This window comes from Hyaena hyaena, unplaced genomic scaffold (genome assembly GCF_003009895.1).
Source record: "Hyaena hyaena isolate Hyena2069 unplaced genomic scaffold, ASM300989v1 scaffold_12, whole genome shotgun sequence".
Classification (NCBI taxonomy): Eukaryota; Metazoa; Chordata; class Mammalia; order Carnivora; family Hyaenidae; genus Hyaena; species Hyaena hyaena.
The window spans coordinates 1,401,621-1,421,345 of record NW_024080644.1 but is presented as its reverse complement, the minus strand read 5'-3'; the positions used below and the strand labels follow the sequence as shown (position 1 = coordinate 1,421,345).

At 37.7% G+C, this 19,725-nt stretch overlaps 1 protein-coding gene across 4 annotated transcripts in view; it reads right to left on the bottom strand.

Annotated features, from left to right (window-relative positions):
• The window catches only part of CASK (calcium/calmodulin dependent serine protein kinase), a 363,023-nt gene that overhangs the window by 221,274 nt on the left and 122,024 nt on the right, over positions 1–19,725 (bottom strand). For all 4 annotated transcript variants that reach the window (XM_039255996.1, XM_039256003.1, XM_039256010.1 and 1 more), the window contains exon 3: positions 11,514–11,619. In XM_039255996.1, coding sequence (XP_039111927.1) covers positions 11,514–11,619 — 106 coding nt within the window. The remainder of the gene's footprint in view (positions 1–11,513; positions 11,620–19,725) is intronic.

Here is a 19,725-nt window from a genome sequence, read left to right as displayed (position 1 = left end):
CAGAATAGAGCCTGGAAACAAGCACACATGTATAGGTGCTTGATTTATGGCAGAAGTGCTACTGTAGAGCAGTCTTTTAAGTAATTGTGCTGAGACTACTGAATAGCAACATGGAAGAAAATGAAATTGGGGGCACCTGCATGGCTCAGTCAGTTAAGTGTTTGACTCTTCAGCTCCGGTCATGATCTCACAGTTTGTGGGTTCAAGCCCCACGATGGGCTCTGTGCTGACAGTGCTGATTTCTGGGATTCTCTCTCTCCCTCTCTCTGCTCTTCTCCCCCTTGCCCCGTGTGTGCTGTTTCTCTCTCTCTCAAAATAAAAAAAGAAACTTAAAAAAAAAAAAAAAGAAATGAAATTGGACTCCTACCTCACAACGTACTCCAAATGAATTTCAGATGGATGATAAAACATAGGGGGATAACTGGCCATGTGTAGCAACATGGATGGACCTTGAGGGTGTTATGCTTAGCGAAATAAGTCAGGCAGAGAAGGACAAATATCATATGTTTGCACATATAGGAGGATTAGGAGGAACTTAACTGAGGAACAAGGGGGAGAAGAAGGGGGGAAATGGTGGGGGAAAGGGGGAGAGGCAAACCATGAGAGACTCTTGAATGCTGACAAAAACTGAGGACTGATGGATGTGGGGGGGAGGGGGGATGGGCACGGAGGGGGGCACTTGTGGGGATGAGCACTGGGTGTTATGTGGAAACTAATTTGACAATAAACTATTTGTAAAAAATAAATAAATAAAAATGAAAAATGGATACCCAGAATTATCAGGACTAAGGAGTTACTGTAAAGTGAACATCCATGTACCTACAGCCCAGGTCAAGAAATATAAAAACTGCCTGCACTTCAGTAATTCCTCTTCCCATGGTCCCTTTCCTCTCTCAAAATTAACTTTAATCTAGACTTCACCTCCATACTCTCCTATCTATATCATCCATATGGTATCCCTGAATAATATAACTCAGTGTTATCTGTCTTTTAAAATCTTTATTTAAATGAAATCATACAGCATATACTCTTTTTTGGTCTATGAGATTGACGCATATTGCTTTGGGCTCCTTCATTTTATCACTGTATTGCAGTGAGCAAACATTCACAATTACTCATTTTAATGTCACTGTATATTTGTGTTGTTTTCAGATTTGGCTATTTTGAACAACGCTGTTGTAAACAATCTTGCACATATATCCTGGACACATAAGTACATGTTTATATAGGGCATAAACCTAGGAGTGGAATTGATAAATTTTAGAGCATATACAACTTCATTTATCCAAGATAATGCCGAGCTATTTTCTGATGTGGATGTATAAACTGACCCTCTACCAGTGATCTTTGCCTCTACAAGGTGATCCAACTCCTGGTTTTCCGGGCACTGCCCCTGTCTTAAAACCTGCTGTTAGCCTTATTAGCAGCACCCTCCTTTTATTCTCGTGATCACTTACTGCCTACACTGCACACCTTTGGTAATAGTTGGCATTGTCAGAATGTTTTATTTTTGCCAGTTGGTGTGTAGTAGAATCTCATTGTGGTTTCTCCTGATTACTCTTCCCCAATTGCCGCTTAGCGATGTATCTCATCATTCTTGTAATGGTACCTTTGGATTAACAGAAGTTTGTAATTGTAATATAGTCTGACTTAATTTTTTATTTTATGGTTAGTGTTTTTGTGTCTTGATTGAGAAATACTTACTATTCTGAGATTATGAAGATATCTCCCTATGTTTTTTTTTTTTTATTGCGGTTTTTTTTTTATTTTTTTACAAATAGTTTATTGTCAAATTAGTTTCCACATAACACTCAGTGCTCAGTAATTGTACAAAAATATTATTAACCATGACATTTCTTCTCAGAGGGAAAAACAGAAAACAGTGTAAATGTCCCACTATAAGGAAATTATTAAATATGGCACATGCATATAAGTTAGGTATCATAATGCAGCCATTATGCTACTGTATCTGAAAAATACTGGTATAGCAAAATGCTTAAAATTAATAAGTGAAAAGAATCGGGGAAACAAAATTGCACACATAAAATGAATACAAGCAGAAGAAAATGTTCTGAAATGTTCACTGTGATTAATTTTTGCAAGTGGTATGATCTGTCATTATAATTTTCCACAATTTCTAAATTTGTACAAGGTGTGTGTATTGTAAACATTATTTACAGTAGAAACTACTTACTTTTTTATATTTATTTAATGTTTAATTTTGAGGGAGAGAGAGAGAGAGAGAGAGAGAGAGAGTGTGTGTGTGTGTGTGTGTGTGTGTGTATGAGTGAGTGGGAAGGGGCAGAGAAAGAGGGGTTAAAGAGGATCCAAAGCAGGCTCTGTACTGACAGCAGAGAGCCTGATACAGGGCTCAAACTCACAGACTGTGAGACCATGACCTGAGCCAAAGTTGGACGTTCAACTGACTGAGCCACTGAGGCAGTCCTATAATTTTAGTATTTTTATTTTTAACTTTTAAAAAGTTTATTTTGAGAGAGAGAGCATCCACAAGCAGATAAAGGAGGAAAAAGGAGGGGGAAGGGAAAGGAGAAGGGGAGGGGGAGGAAGAGGAAGAGAGAATACCAAGCAGGCTTCACACTGTCAGCACAGAGCCCGATGTGGGGATCAAACTCACGAACTGCAAGATTATGACCTGAGCTGAACCCAAGAGTCCAATGCTGAACCAACTGAGCCACCCAGGTGCCCCATATAATTTTTATTTTTAAATGAACAAACTGGGGCACCTGGGTGGCTCAGTCAGTTAAGCATCCGACTTTGGCTCAGGTCATGATCTCACGGTTCGTGAGTTCCAGCCCGTGTTGGGCTCTGTCCTGACAGCTCAGAGCCTGGAGCCTGCTTCAGAATCTGTGTCTCCCTCTCTCTCTGACCCTCCCCTGCTCACGCTGTCTCTCTCTCTCTCTCTCTCTCTCTCTCTTTCAGAAATAAATAAAACGTTTAAAAAATTTTTAAAAAATAAATGAACAAACTTCTTTCAAATAACGGAAAACTAATTGAATTTTTTAATTTTATGGGTACGTAAACTTATTTCAAAATTATTTCTAGTGGTTGAAGATCAGCTTTTATATAGAAAAAATTTTACCCAAGTGACAGCCTCAGATTCATTTCTAAGATAGTAGATATCAGAATGAAGTTTGTTTTCTAATGTAGCATTCAAAGGTTAAAAATCTATTCAACACTATAAGATCTCAATCTAGGGTTTTATACAAAAATTGGGACACCTACATTCTTTTCTTTTTTTAAAAAAAAATTTTTAATGTTTTTTAAAATTTTATTATTGACAGACAGAGAGAGACAGAGCATGAGCATGGAAGGGGCAGAGAGGGGGAGACACAGAATCCAAAGCAGGCTCCAGGCTCCACACTGTCAGCACAGAGCCCAACGCGGGGCTCGAACTCACAAACTGTGAGATCATGAGCTGAACTCGGACGTTTAACTGACTGAGCTACCCAGGTGCTCATTTTTCTGTTAATAGATGTCAAAATGATACAGTAATTATGGTTAAAAGTTAAAAACAAAAAAATCTAAACTCTGCAATTATCTTAATAGGTCATATATTTTGATTGCAGATCTGGGAGTTTGTCAACTTAAAGCCCTTCTTCTATTTGTCTCTTTTGTAGTTTGTGCAGGAAAGAGTTAACACAGCAGGCCTATGCTTCTGAAAGGCTTGGAAGGCCCACTAGTCAGCTCTTGACTGGCATCTGGCAAATTGGACAGGTTTCTCCCATCCTAAACTGAAAAGAGTGGCTCACTGTGTCTAAACTGTTTGTGCAAACAATATGATTTATCCTGAACACCTGCTTTCTCTCTGGGAGGCTGGAAGATGGTACGTGCCAAGCAGAGGGTGCCTACATGACCAGCTCCCAATAAATACCTTGGGTGCTGAGTCTCTAATGAGCTTCTCTGGCTGGCAACATTTCACATGTGTTATCACAACTGGTTGCTGGCAGAAGCCCCTTGGAAGCCTGTGCCTGGCTGCCCCTGGACTTTAATTCATGTACCTTTTCTCTTTGCTGGGTTTGCTTTATTAAATCTTTGAGCTGTAATAAATCACAATTGTGAATACGACTATACACCGAGTCCTGGGAGTCCTCTTAGTGAATCATCAAACCTGGGGGTAGTCTTGGGGACCCCCAACACATAGTTCTTAAAACTAAACTACAACTGAACATTTAATATAGTGGTGAAGCTAGTCAAGAGAAATGTTTAATTTTTTAAAAGAGTTTAAGATGATAGAGGTGTTTTCTTCTTTCACCTAGTATTTATCAAAGGTCTTCACAGGCACCCAGCTATGTCCTCTCATATGTCTTATTGAATTACCTTAAGTATCCAGTTTCTAATGTTTACTAGAACCAAACGATATTTTCCAACCATTTCCTATTACCCAGCACTTAAGTAGGCATTTGACAGATATGTGCTGACGAAAGAATGAATAGCAATTTTTATCATTACACATAAAAACAAAATATCAAAATAATCAGACGAGCCACAAAAATACATACAGAGCTTCACAGAATTGTAAATGCTACAGTCCAGCCTTTTCTTGCTTGATATGAAACAAATATACTTGCCTTTGCCTGGCAAGTTCACTAGTAAGTAGAAATCAGTGCTACTCTATCAGCACAAACGATTTCCACAAATTTTCCCTTCCCCAAGCATAAACACCAGATCAAAAAGAAAAAAGATTAAAAAAATAAAAGAGCTATCCTTTGTGGGCTTGAAAGATACAAACTGCTAATATTATTTTAAAAGATGCAAACTAGGGACGCCTGGGTGGCTCAGTCGAATAGGCAGCTGACTTTGGCTCAGGCCATGATCTCACAGTGGGTGGGTTCAAGCCCCACATCGGGCTCTGTGCTGACAGCTCGGAGCCTGAAGCCTGCTTTGGGTTCTGTGTCTCCCTCTCTCTCTGCCCCTCTCCTGCTCATGCTCTGTCTCTTTCTCGCTCTCTCTCAAAAATCAGTAAATGTTATTTGTAAAAAAATTAAAGAAAAAAAAAAGAACTGATACAACTCAATACCCAAAAAACAAATAATCCAATAAAAATGGGGAGAAGACATGAACAGACATTTCTCCAAAGCATACATACAGATGGCAAACAGACACACGCCAAGATGCTCAACATCACTCATCATCGGGGAAATGCAAATCAAAACTGCAATGAGATATCACCTCACACCTGTTAGAATGGCTAAAATCAAAAACACAAGAAACAACAAGTGTTGGTGAAGATGCAGAGAAAAAAGTAATTTTTATGCACTGTTGGTGGGAATGCAAACTGGTGTGGCCACTGTGGAAAACAAAATGGAATTTTCTCAGAAAGTTAAAAATAGAACTATCCTACAATCCAATAATCACAGTACTAGGGTATTTACCCAGAAAGAATACAAAAACACGAATTCAAAGGGATACATGCATCCCTATGTTTACTGTAGGATTATTTACAATAGCCGAATTATGGAAGCAGCCCAAGGGTACATTGATAGATAAATGGACAAAGAAGATATGGTATAGAGAATAAACTGATAGTTACCAGAGGGGAAATGGGTTGAGGTATGGGTAAAATAGGCAATAGGGATTAAGGAGTGTACTTGTGATGAACACTGGGTGGTGTATGGAATTGCTGAATCACTATATTGTACACCTGAAACTAATATAACACTGTTAATTATACTGGAATTGTAAATTAAATAAACTCCTTTGAAAAGATTTTTTAAAAGAAGATGTGGTAGGGGCACCTGGGTGGCTTAGTCGGTTAAGCGTCCGACTTTCGCTTAGGTCATGATCTCGCGGTTTGTGGGTTCGAGCCCCGCGTCGGGCTCTGTGCTGACTGCCAGCTCAGAGCCTGGAGCCTGTTTCAGTCTGTGATTCCCTCTCTCTCTGACCCTCCCCTGCTCGCGCTGTCTCTCGCTCTCTCCTAGAAATAAATAAAACATTTAAAAAAAAATAAAAGAAGATGTGGTAAATATATACAATGGGATATTTTTCAGCCATAAAAAAGAATGAAATCTTGCCATTTGCAACCACATGGATAGAGCTAGAGAGTATAATGTTAAGCAAAGTAAGTCAGAGAAAGAGAAATACCGTATGATTTCACTCATGTGGAATTTAAGAAACAAAACAAATGAGCAAAGGGAACAAAAGAGAGAGAGATGTAAACCAAGAAAGAGACTCTTAACTATAGAGAACAAACTGATGATTACCAGAGGGGAGATGGGGATGGTGAAATAGCTGATGGAGATTAAAGAGTATACTTATGATGAGCACTGAGCAATGTATAGAATTGTTGAATCACCATACTGTATACCTAAACCTAATATAATACTATATGTTAACCATACTGGAATTAAAATTTAAAAATTTAAAAAAAAATCAGTAAATGTTAAAAAAATTTTTTAAAGACACAAACTATTGTTTTCATGTCAGATATAATTTAAATCCATATTTAATTACTGTGAAAGTCTCCCCATGGTATATGTAATCATTCTATAATAAGGTAATTAAAATTCCTTGGCCAGCCAATTTAGGATTCACAGCTTAACTCAAGTATCAGACACTACTAAAGTCAAGCCCAGATGTGTTACTTAGAAATAAACATTTAATTTGGGTGGGGGTGACACAACACAGCCATGTCTTTAAATTTGAACCTACACTTTTAAATATGTTTCAGCAAACTGCTGCAGACAAGTCCAAATTTAAGTGTAATCCCAAAACAATGGATCCCAAAGCAATGGATATAGTGCAAACACATGCAGATTTCTAAAAAACTACTGTGTGTGTTGGGAAAAATGACAACATGGTCTCTAAATAGTAATGCCCCTACTTTAAAGGTCAATCATCTCTTGACCTCCTACTTTGGGATTCGCAGTTGTTGAAACTCAATCTCTCGGGATGGTGCCCGGGTACGAGCTTGTTTAACAAGCTCTACTCGGAATTTTTTTCAATGCTTAATTTTGAAATCCACTGGCTTTACTCTTTTCCAACTCTAAAAGTCTGGTTTTGTGAGTCTCTGTATTTGAGTATGCTTTAAACTTAAAACCGTATGTAATTAAATGGGTGTCAACTAGTTCGAGGGGTTTTCTAACATAATAAGCAATCTGATTGGGCCATATAATTTCATGACTTTGATTTAAGGGAAAAAAGGGAGAGCTGGTTATACATAGTCTGTGGCAAGGGCAGATATGGATACCATATTAAGAAGCTCACTGATAACCTGAATAAATTGTTTAGTCTAGCTTTTCCTCCATCAAAATTATCAGAGCTGTTTCCAAGTAGCCAACAAACAGCAAAGTTAACTGACGTTTAATTTCATTTGTCTTCCCTCTGTCTACTCTGCATTGGTGGCATGTCAGAAAACTGTGGAAAGAATCCAGATAATGCAAAACCTGAGCAACGAGCCCCTGGGGTCATTACATCTACTGCCAGAAACACAGAACTAATTCTGGAGTAGTTTCCTCCACACTGCAGCTATAGAGACAATCTCTTACCTAGCCAGTAGGTGGAGGCACAAGCAAACTTACTGCTTTGCTCCTTAATCCACAGGACCTTAAATCTTAGAGTAAATTGGTTTTTCGTTTATATTCATTTGTTTTAAACCCAGGAGATCAAAGAGAATGCAAAAAACTGAACAAGGACAACTGCTGAGGTGAATTTATAAAAAGTGATACAAAAGAACAATTTTATATTTCTATTCTGTTTCTGGCCCTTTTGAGAAATAACTAAGTTATTTTAACTGTGAATTCATAATCCACTTCCAGATCCCAGAGCAAATAAAACAATTCCAAATTTAAAAATACAGCTTTTAAAAATTCATGTTCAATCAGGGAAAACTGAACATCAACCGAATATGACATAATAGTAAGGAATTATTGTTGATTTTGCTAGGTATGATAATACTATTATGGACTGGTATCTCTCTATACCTATATATCAAGTCCTTATTTATAAATACAAACAGGAATATTTATAGGTGAAATGATATGACTTTAGAAATCACCAGGAAAAAGTGAGAAGGCGACAAACGATAAGAGACGTAAATACAGAGAACAAACCGCAGGTGGCTGAGGGGATGGGCATTAATGAGGGCGTTTGTTGTGATGAGCACTGGGTGTGCTATGTAAGTGATGAACCACTAAATTCTACTCCTGAAGTCATTATTAGACTATATGTTAACTAACTTGGATTTAAATAAAAATTTAAAGAAGAAATCTCCGGGGGATGGGGGGGGGGGAGACAGTAATAAAGGATAGACAGAACAAGAATGGCAAAAAGTTGATAAATGTTGAAGTTCCGTGATAGGTACAATGAGGTTCATTATACAATTCTCTTTTTATTTGAAATTTTCCAAAACAAGAAGTGAAGAAAATTAAATTATGATGCCACATTCTTGTGATCTAGGTTAACACTGAGATTAGGTGACCGGTAAATATGCAACTTTAATGAAGTCTTATCTCTGTATATAGCCATTGAGGAATTATTTCAATCATGACTGAATCATACCAAAAATTCGCTCTATAAAAAACTAAAACTAACCTGCTAAATCCCCCTGGAAACAATACCTTCCAGTTGTGGAGCGCTTCGCCATTTTACGAGGTGAATTCACACCGTTTTCCTATCTAGTTCTTATGATCTTATGGAGAGTTTAAAGATAAAAAACATGTGGCTCAGAGAAGTTAAAAGACTTGGCCAAAGTCACATAATCAGTAGAAGTGACAGAGCTGGGAACACTAATCCAAGTTTTAAAACACCAAAGACCATCTTCTCTCTACCATACTGTCGCTTAGATCCCCTTGAAACAAACAGTAAACATGATGAAATTCAGGCAAATTTTAAAATTTTGCTTTCTGTGCTCATTACTTGAAAGTATATGATGAAACTGCCTTTTTTGTTTTCTCAGCGAATAAAAATATGGATAGAAGTAGATTTCTTGAATAAAGAATGAAATTAAACCAGAGAAAGTGATTAAAAAAGAATTATAATATTCTTAAAATTGGAAGGGGACGTTAAAGGCCCTCTCTAGCCCAAAATTAAACCCGTACCTTTAGCTCCCTTGGATGCAATCAGCTTTAGCTCGAGCATTTCTAGTGAGGAACTGCATACTCCGTGAGACAGCCTGCTTTACTCACCAGGTCAGTTTTTAATCGCTAAAGGGGCTTTCCTTGCTTACAGGTGAAATCTACCTGCTGCTTGTTGATTCCAGTTACAGACCCTGACTCTACAATGAATAAAACATATAATCCTCTTACATAGGACACTGTTTTAAATAACTGAACACATCCACTATGTCCTACCATGGGCTTCTGCTCTGAGAACTCTTTTAGCAGAGAAAGAAAACCAATTAGATTCTTGAGTCACTAAAGCTTCCCAGTCTTTTCAATAGCTTTTCCATGGTCTTCAGCTGGGACTTGGGTATCTCTGGTAGTACTCAAGTCCTTCCAGGAGATAGGAGAATCAGGATATTTTTAGGGAAATCAATGTCTCTTCCTTCATTTGCCATAATTTGATTTGTCTGAAAACAAGTCTATGTTCTGCTGATTTTCCTTTTACATGTCTATTCATATGAGCCCATCTCAAAAGACAAACTGCTCACCCATCCTGAAAAGCCTGTCTACGAAGCTCCCTTGAGAGCAAAACAGAGCTTCAGAAAGAAAGAGGAGAGCCACCTTATTTCATCTGGACAATATATGCATGCCAAAGCCTTATCTATTTTAGAATTAAAAATCAATAGTAAGATGATTGTCACAGGAATGTCTATTAACACTTTAATTTTATTTGAAATATGAAGGCAGATTTTTCTGTGATAGAAAGCGTGTCTGATTTGGCTGACTGGGTTGACAATGATGACTAGCTTTGCCAGTCAGGTCACACAGCAGATATTTTCTATAAACTGAATGAGATAAAGGTACAGATCTACAGCTTTGAGGAAAACATATTTAAAAGAATATACAAAACACTAAAAACTACAGCCTCACAACAGAAGTTTTTATATATCAACTCAAGAATATGTGAGGAGCTACATGGTTTTCAAAATTCTTTTTAAAGGCATGCCAACAAAACCTCTGAAGGCTGTGACTCTAGAGCAAAATTTCTAGGCTCTTTCCCACCCTGGTTATCCCCTTCTGGAAGCATGCAGTGTCCTGCTTACCGTGAACACTCTAGGGAGAATAGGTAGCATACAAAACAGTGGGACTGTGGCTTGGTTCTAAATACTATATACTTTTAATTAATGTAGCTGAAGGTTCCATTCAGGGCTCTTTTTAAGCTGTTGCAGCAACTAACCTTCAAAACATTTATTTCTTTTTCACACAAGCAGTTACAGCTAAACTTATAATGATCGTGCACTTGTATAATCAAATGAAGGAGTCTCTATTAACTGGTCTTAAATTTCATCTTTGCTTTCGTTCCTCTGCTACAAACTTGTAAAATGTTTTTAAAATTCTGATCTAGATATTCGGTGTGTTAGCTAGCCCTCCATGGGGGTGCAGCTTCTGACATGGGTCCCTAAGATCAGCAGCGTCTGCTCGTATTCACAACTTCGTGTAATCCTCTCCCCTTGGGTGTGAGTTGGATCTAGTGACTTACTTCTAACTGATAGAATATGGTAGAAGTGATGGTGGGTGATTTCTGAGATTAGGTTATAAGACTGACTTCCATCTTATTTGTATTCTAGCCTTCTTGCCTACTCACGCCAGCTGCCATGTTGGGAGTTGATCGATGAAGAGGCCTAGTGACAAGGAACCTAGGGAGGCCTACAGCCAACAGCTCCCAAGGAACGAAGGCTAACAGACTGATAGCCTGCTGCCAACGACCATTTGCGTGGGCTTGGAAGCAAATTCATCCCCACTGGAGTCTTAAAATGACGCCAGCCCTGGCTAATGCCTCGATTACCACCTTGTGAGAGACCCTAATCAAAGTCATGGATTAAAATTTTGAAAAGAGTAGGAGGCCATCCCATAAAGCTTTATTATACAATCTCTTTGGACACAGTTATCCAATCAGCTACAAAACTACCCAGTTATACTCTCCTTAGCTCACACTTCTCCATCTTATTGACAAAAATTCTGTGAGAAACATGTCAAGTGGCTTATTAAAATCAAGATAACACTGCTATCTTCAGAATTTCCTTAATATGCCAAAATGGTCATTTTATCAAAATAGGAAGCTGAGTCTGTTTTAAGTTCGAGAGAGAGGCTTGCTACATGGAGACCTCTACTCCCATCCCGCTCCTCTTCAATAGAACCCCTATGGTCAGAATGTTGTATTTTGGGGCCTCCTGTCCATCTGAACTCTATTTCTAACTTTACAGCCTCTTCTCTGAAATATGCTAAAAAGGAGGGCACCTAAATATGCCCAACTTTTGCTTTCTTGTTACTTTTTTTTTTAAACAGATGAGCTCACAACTATTGTTAAATTTTAAGAGGAAAAAAGTGTTAGCATTATTGCAAACCAAGCCTGCTTAAATCTTTAACTCTTAAGAATATAAAATGTACACTCACAATTCAAAAACCATGTAAAGCATTCCATCTGAGCTATATGTCTCCAATAACTCTACAATGTGGGGATGTTTCAGCATATGACAGATACTGGCTTCCCGCTTTAGATCTGCAAAACAAACACAGGGCATACTTTGTTAGGTAAGAACAAAAGACAATCAGAGTGAATGATGAATGAATGGATATGATCTGTGGTAACATGAAGACTTCTCTAACTAAAGAGATGAAATCCCCCATTAAGCTAAGCTTAACTTTTTACCCTTTAAAATCTTTGACAATATAACTTTTTCATATTCTTGCCAGTCTAAATCTATCTATATTATAGAGTTAGCTCTTATTTTTATTTATTTTAAATAATTAAACTCTGTGCCCAATGTGGGGCTTGAACTCACAGCTCCGAGATCAAAAGGTGCACATTCGACTGACTGAGCCAGCCAGGCACCCCAGCCCTTATTAGTAAGAAATGTAAATAGCACAAATACTTTCCCCAAACTCTTTATATTCAAGTCTCAAAATTTATAATTTTCTTGATCTGCTAATAAATAACTCAATTTGCTGCTTTACATTTTACCTCTTTTCTTAGTTTTCCCTAAATTGGTTAAGAATGTTGTCTATTCTTTAGCCTAAAAGCTAGCATTTGCACACACACACCAGGGAAGTTATATGGAATAAAGGTAAAAAAATAGTATGATTTAAACAGTAAAGGCACTTCTCCCAACGAGCATCAAAGTCATTTTCTGTCATCTACAAAATGCATTTGATAATTCAGGACACTATTCATAGTGTTATCTTGAAGAACAAATTCAGGCAATGCAGGCAAGACTATTGTGTAAGAGTTACAAAATACTGTTTGGAAAACAAAACTGTTAATATCATCATCATCACACACATTTTGGGCATAAATAGCACTTGCCATGTCCACATGGAACAAGATAACGAAAGCCTTCCTATATTAATTGTGCTGGAGTTTTACCTATTGGCAGGTTAATAGAATCCAATGCGACATTTTTATATTTGGAAGTAGAAAGGAAATAGGTAAAGAAGAACCAAGGCTAAGGATGTACTACACAAAGCAAAAGGGATGTTATCTCCTCTCTGATTTGTTAATTCAACTTAGCCTTGTCAATGAGAGCAATGGCTGCAGACTTAGACAAAAGAGAAGCCACCAAAAAGGGAAGAATCGATATTATGAAAGTCAGGGGAATAGAGGGAATTAATGCATGAGTAGTTGGAGAAGGCTGAGAAAAGGCTCTAAGTGTCAGCCAGAAAAGACCATTAGCATTCTGGGCAAGATCAAGTTCTGTGGAGAGGGCAGGTTTGAAGTCAGTATGCAGGAGACAATTATGTAGTGACAGATTAAAATTTATCATGTTTCTCACTGGCCTAAGTACTTAATAGAGCCATTACCATTTACTGTCTGTCCCAACAACCTAAAGAGGCAGATATTTTACAGGTGAGGAAGCTGAGGCCTAGAAATGCGTTCAAGATCACATAGCTACCACAAGGGTAGGTCTGAGTCCTGGCCTGTCCACCTCCAAAGTCAGCAAACAGTCCTTCCACAATGCCATGCCAGGTTTTGACATGATCAAATTCAAAGAATCTGGCTATAGGAAAGAAACAGCAAAGTCGAAGAAGGTCTGATTTGTTTTTCTGGTTTCGCTGTTGTTTTAAAGGGAACACTGTGTTTCTAAGTGGCAGTGATGAAAAACCCATGGGATCTACAGCCGGAAACTTGAGGCAGGTTCTGCCTCCTGCCGAGCGACTGCTACCCTCTAAGGATGCTCTCCTCACTGCAGACGAAATGGGTCAGGCCATAGAAGATGCAGGCCTGGCAGACTACACAGTTGCCTTTAGGGGGCAGCAGTAAGGTTCCCACGAAAAAACAGATGTGGAAGGAGTGTGTGGAATGCAGCACTGAGGGGCTGAGGGGCAGGGTGGCTCATTGGTCTGGGGGAAAGAAAGAGGTGAGAGGCACAAGAATGATGGTCTCCATCTCCAAAAGTGCTTGGAAAGGTCATGCAGGAGAGGAGAGGTGTGAATCAGGTGTGGGTTTCATGCTGAGAAGTCGTAACTATGAGGAAGGCTTTTTGACAAGTGTGCTGGAAAGCCAGGCTGAAGCCACGCCACATAAATCAGGTATCTGCACAGTTTTTGCTCTCCTCCTTCAAGAAAGTTCTGCCTCCAGATTTTATGAAAAGCTCAGTTTTATTACTCATTTTAATTCTTATTTCTTATCTTGCCCCATTCATGGAACTATGGTGTGTTTCAACTTCCGCACTCACTTTGCCATGTGCCACGTTGTTGTACCAAAAGACTGCAAGTAGAAATGGATGCTCTAAAGACCCCTTCTGCTGGACCTGCACATTTCTGCTTGGTACACAGCTCAACATGCTTCCAGTTGAGTCTCTTGTCATCTACTGCTTCCCCCCCCCCACCTCAAAATGAAGGCAGAATTGCTGGGGACCCTCCATTCAAAGACTATACTATTTAACTTAAAAAAAATTTTTTTTAAGTTTATGTATTTATTTTGAGACAGTGAGCAAGCATGAGTGGGGGAGGGGCAGGGGGGGAGAGAATTCCAAGCAGGCTCCAAGCTGTCAGCACAGAACCTGACATGGGGCTCCATCTCACAAACTGGGAGATCATGACCTGAGCCAAGATCAAGAGTTGGACACTTAACCGACTGAGCCACCCAGGCGCTCCAAAGACTAAAATGATTTAAACATCACTGGATCTGGCATTTCAGGGACTAAAAATCAGAACATCGAACAGCATAAAATGAACATAAAAATATATTTGAAATTATAAGGGCAATGATGCAAAAGATGGTTTACACCCAGGATAATTAGGGCACTGTTTTCCATAATTCAAATATCGATTACATTGGTATATTAAATGCTCAAATGGAAAATCATGGTTTAAAAAACACAAATGCATTATATATACATTTAAATTATAGATTCCAGGAGCATTAAATTCAGAATGCTTGTTTCTAGATGTGAATGTGAATTAAAGATGTATTTATTAAGTGCTATTAATTCCTTGCTGATATAGCAAAATAAAAATAGCATTTTCCTACAAATCAACTCATCAGGCAGAGTAGCAAGGAATTCAAAAGTAGGTGATAATGATTTGAAGTTGTGATTATCTGACTGCTTTGAGGTACAAGCACAGAACATGCCTGGGAGTGCCTGGACCGAGGTACCATTGCTGTTTTCGAAGTGCTTCTTTGTCCATAGAAACTGGTAACTCCCTTCACTTTTTCTTGTAGTTTTTCAATTTGTAATCTCTCAGGGAAATTTAAAGGAGTGAATATGGAAAGTAATATTTAGTTTTCTGACCATAACTGGAGAAACACTGAAATCAATCCCTTATGTGGTGTGAGTACTACCACTACTACTCCTAATACCAGGTTCCTAAGAAGTTTTGGACAGTAAAGCAACTATGCCTTGCAGGTTCGACCTCTCTAGTCTGCCCCTCAAGTAAGGGAGAGCTAAGGAAATGGCTTCAGGTGGTCTGTTTTATTTATTTATTTTTTTGAAGGGGGGGGAGAGGGAGAGAGAGAATCTCAAGTCGGCTCCACGGTGGAGCCCTAGGTGAGGCTCGATCCCACGAACCCTGAGATCATGACATGAGCCAAAATCAAGAGTTGGATGCTTAAATGACTGAGCTACTGTGCACCTTGGTGGTCTGTTTTAAGAAGAAGTTTCCTGGGGGATCTGGCTGGCTCAGTTGGTAAAGCATGTGACTTTTGGTCTCAGGTTATGAGTTTGAGCCTCACACTGGGTATGGAGATTGCTCAAAAAATAAAAGCTTTAGGAAAAATAAAAATAAATTTAAAAGTTTCTTAGAAAGTATTTATTATTCATTTTACTACTAGTTGTTCTTGTGACAGAATTCTTCATACTGTCTTTTAAAAGTTGGATGCCACTTTCAGAGTACCACAATTCTGCAACAAGGTAATCTGACCACTGGTCAAAAATGATTCGCGTATTTACAAATATGATTGAAGAAAGAATTTCTGACACTCATGGCAATAGAGCAGCAATCTCGACTTCAACATCCGAACTTACAAAGATCTAAATTTAAGAGTTAGCTTGCCCAGAGCTATTCAATAAGTTTAGATCAGCACCGCCCAACAGAAGTATAATGTGAGTCACATACATAATTTAAAATTTTCCAGTAGTCACATGAATAAAAAGAAACAGGTGAAATTTATTTTAATAACATATCTTATGCAATCTAATATATCCAAAGTATATCAACATAATCATATTAAAATTATTAAACATAAAAATATTAAATATTAAAAATATAAATTATTAAATTCTTTTTCTGTATTAGGTCTTTAAGATCTGGTTGTGTTTTACACTTATAAGCACATCTAAATTTGGACCAGCCATATTTCAAATGTTCATAGCCACAACATGGCTAGTGCTACCAAACTGGAATGGTATAGTTGTAGATAAATTTACTTTAATTCTTATCTTCTCTCAATTCTGAGTTCTCCTGCATTTCTTACACAGATATTTTGTAAATTCATCCAGTCATTCAAAAAAGAATCTAAACTAAAAAGATGTGCTTAAAAAACACTTTCCATAGAAGGAAACTCCACTTTTGATAATCCAAATCCATCACTCAACAACTTAAATCTGGAATTTTGTCACTATTTTTAATCTAAATCCTTCATTTGGTGGTTTTAAATTATTTTATCTTGCTTAATCTACCAAACACAAAAACAGTGGTCAACATCTACTGTACTATGTATGCAATGCAACATTTGAGAGTACTACGCAACATTTGAGATTTTAAGCGCTGCCCTTTAGATCCTTGTTTAATAATTATAACAACCCTGCGAGATAAATATACCTATTCCCATTTTGAAGAGGAAGAAACTGAGGCCCTGGGTTCAGTGAGGAAAAGAACGAAGTTGTTGAAATCACACAAATAGTAAGTAAAGGAAGCAGCACTAATCACTGAAGCCTGGTGCTCTTTACAGCACACCCCAATGGCTCCTGGGGCTGTATAGTTTTCACATGTGCCCTTCAGACCCAATCATGACAGTGCTAATGTGAAAAGACTAAGTTGGGTGACAAGCTATCAAGACTGCTACAAAATCAGTTTATGTCAGCTTGCACAGTCACTAATGATGATCAGAAATTAGACACTGTTCTTTTCCAGACAAATACATAAATACTGTCATTTACTTCCAATTTCTGGGTTGTGTTAGGAACTCAATAGTTAGCAAAATTCACTAAGAGCTGACCCCAGGCTCCAAATGCACATAAAGAATATTCTAATCTAGTCACAGAAATAACTAGGACAAGTATTAATATGTTCAGCCAAATCAATATTAAGAGCAAAATGGGTAAATTCAAGTCATTACTGATTCAACATCTTTTCCTTGGTGTACTGAGATTAATGGCCATATGATATTTCAAAAAGGGAATCCAAGCAGAACCTTGGAAGGATTCTAGTAACAAAGTCAAGTTCTGTTGCTGAGTTCCACCTTTATGTAATACCCAATTCAAAGACTAAAGATCTCAGCTACCTCTGGCAATAATACAGGTCAGATTGGCTTTAATGAGGCTATCTTCCTATAAATCAGGAAAGTTGACCTTCTCAACCAGTGGATGACCAGAGGCCCAGATAGGCCGACGCACCAATCTGGGTTAAGTGCAAACTCATTATTTCTTTGATCTTTTACACATTTTACTACCACCCTATACATTTTATTATCTTTTTTTACAAAGAGAAATCCAAGCAGCATCTAACGTCTTTGAACTCTTGCCCATAGTTTTTTAATCCTATGGTCTAAAAATCTCACCTGTCAGGTGAATAAAAAAGGGAAGCAGTGTACCATTAACTGAGAATGTTTGATATAAAATGTTTTCTTAAATAGACACAAGTATTAGAAACCAATCTTAACTGCATTAAGCATTTACAAATTAATGGGGTTTTATTTCCCAAAGAATTTTCAGTTCTGATAACTGTAATAAATAAATTAAAGTAGCTTGCCCAGTTGAATACCACATTTACACTGAATTCAACACTGTATTTATAAACAACTATCAGCTGTAAAACAGAATACTGCCAATTACTCTGAGAACTACTTGTCCTCCCTCTCACTCTTTATTACCATGAGTTGGGCAAATAATTATCTAAAGTGCCATTTATTTCCTAGGGACTTACATTTTAAAAACTCCAGGTCATTCCTAATCAATACTGAGGTACTATAAATCATTGAACTTACTAATTAAATATTAATAAAGATTATAGGTGACCAATTCAATGATCTTTACTAATATTTATCTTCTGAGATTTTAAAATCTTGAAAGAAGAGTATTTGCTTAAAAAGCCCCTTGTGGACAAGAGCCAACATTAGGTTAAACAGAAACCAAATTATTTGTCTCTTGGAAGATATAACTGAATCTTCAAGGAGTTACTCAACCACGAATTTGGTGAAAATCGGTTTTGGACTCGGCTAATAAGATGTAAATTATATCGGGGCACCTGGGTGGCTCAGTCAGTTAAGCGTCGGACTTCGGCTCAGGTCATGATCCCACGGTTTGTAGGTTCGAGCTCCATGTCGGGCTCTGTGCTGACAGCTGGGAGTCTGAAGCCTGCTTCCAATTCTGTGTCTCCCTCTCTCTCTGACCCTCCCCTACTCATGCTCTCTCTCTCTCTCTCTCTCTCTCCCAAAAATAAATAAAACATTTTTTAAAAAGACGTAAATTGTATGGATAAAAAGAAAAAGCAGAGATTACCAAAATCCAAACCAAATAAAGTTCAAGTATTCGAGTTTTTCTCAAAGAAATGACCATTCTTAGGATATTCTGTACATGATAAAGATAGAAATACAGTATTTTAAGTATTTGTAGAAGGTATAATTCCTCTGTTGCTTTTCATTTTGGGAAATGTAAACCAAAAGCTTTACAAAAAAGTGGAAAGATGGGGTATTTATTATTATAAACACCAGATGTCTATTTCAAATTGGTACTGATTTTATAAAAGAAACTTAGAGAAGTGCCAGTTTAAACATCACTTTTCAACATTAAAGTCTTAAAAAACATACTTGCTACGAGTATGAAGGAACTTTCACTGAAAGGAACACATAGAGTGTAAGTCTTTGTTATAAGTCACTGGACTAAACACTTAATGGGTTCATTTTATTGTGTGTAAATTTTTGTTCAATAAAGTTTAAAAAGTTACTGCAGTAAAACAGTAATTCAACTAATATGTCTAAGTCAAAAAATGTTATCCGCATACCTGTATTTTATATTCCCAATTATGTTACCTATCATTACCTTCTATTTTTATTTACTTATTGATAGCTCAGGTGTTCAACAAGCATATGTGCCAGGCTAGGCTTCCTTACTATCTACGTCCCTCCTCTCCCCAAAACTCCTTCCTCTAGGATAGGAACAGCCGAGAAAATACTGCCAGCAAGACCAAACGTCTCCCCAGAAAGCAATCTGTAGTCTGTTTTAATATATAAAGAAAAGAATTCGTGAGGCCAAGATTCTCTGTGGCATAGTGAATTAATTACTTAAGTTTTTTTTTTTTAAATATGGGTTTCCCCAATCAGCAGAATCTTTTTGTCATAATCTTATGAAAATAGTAAAAAACAAATTTATAGTAAAAAAAAATAAGTACTGCTCTGTGTACTCACTGTGAAAAGGATCAGTAAAAATAAGCTAATTGTTTTGGTAACTAATAACTTGAAATCAGGGATTATGGAGAGCCCTGAGGACTCGTGGCCTCAACCAACAAATTATTTCTTTATTTCGCTGGGCCACTGCCAAAATTGAGACTTATATGGATAGCTGCAAATGGCTAATAGGTAGATGTAATTTAAATAGCTTGCCTTAGAGTCTTGATTTTAAGAAACTGATCAAGAAGCTTCAGAGAGTAATAGAAATTTTTTGTTTCAAAGTGGAATCTCAGACAGTGGTTGAAAGTGGCAGCAGGAAGAGGATACTTTTTGTACACAGTGAAACTTTGGACTAAGGGAAATGTAAGGAGTTCTGAAAAGGCCAGATTTCTCCTTTTTTCAAAAAGAGAATTTATTTCTGGTGGCGGGGAGACAGCATGCGTGAGCAAGTGGAGGAGGGGCAGAGAGAGAATCCCAAGCAGGTTCCATGCTCATTGCAGAGCCTCACGAATCTTGAGATCATGACCTGAACTGAGATCAAGAGCCAGGCACTTAACGGAC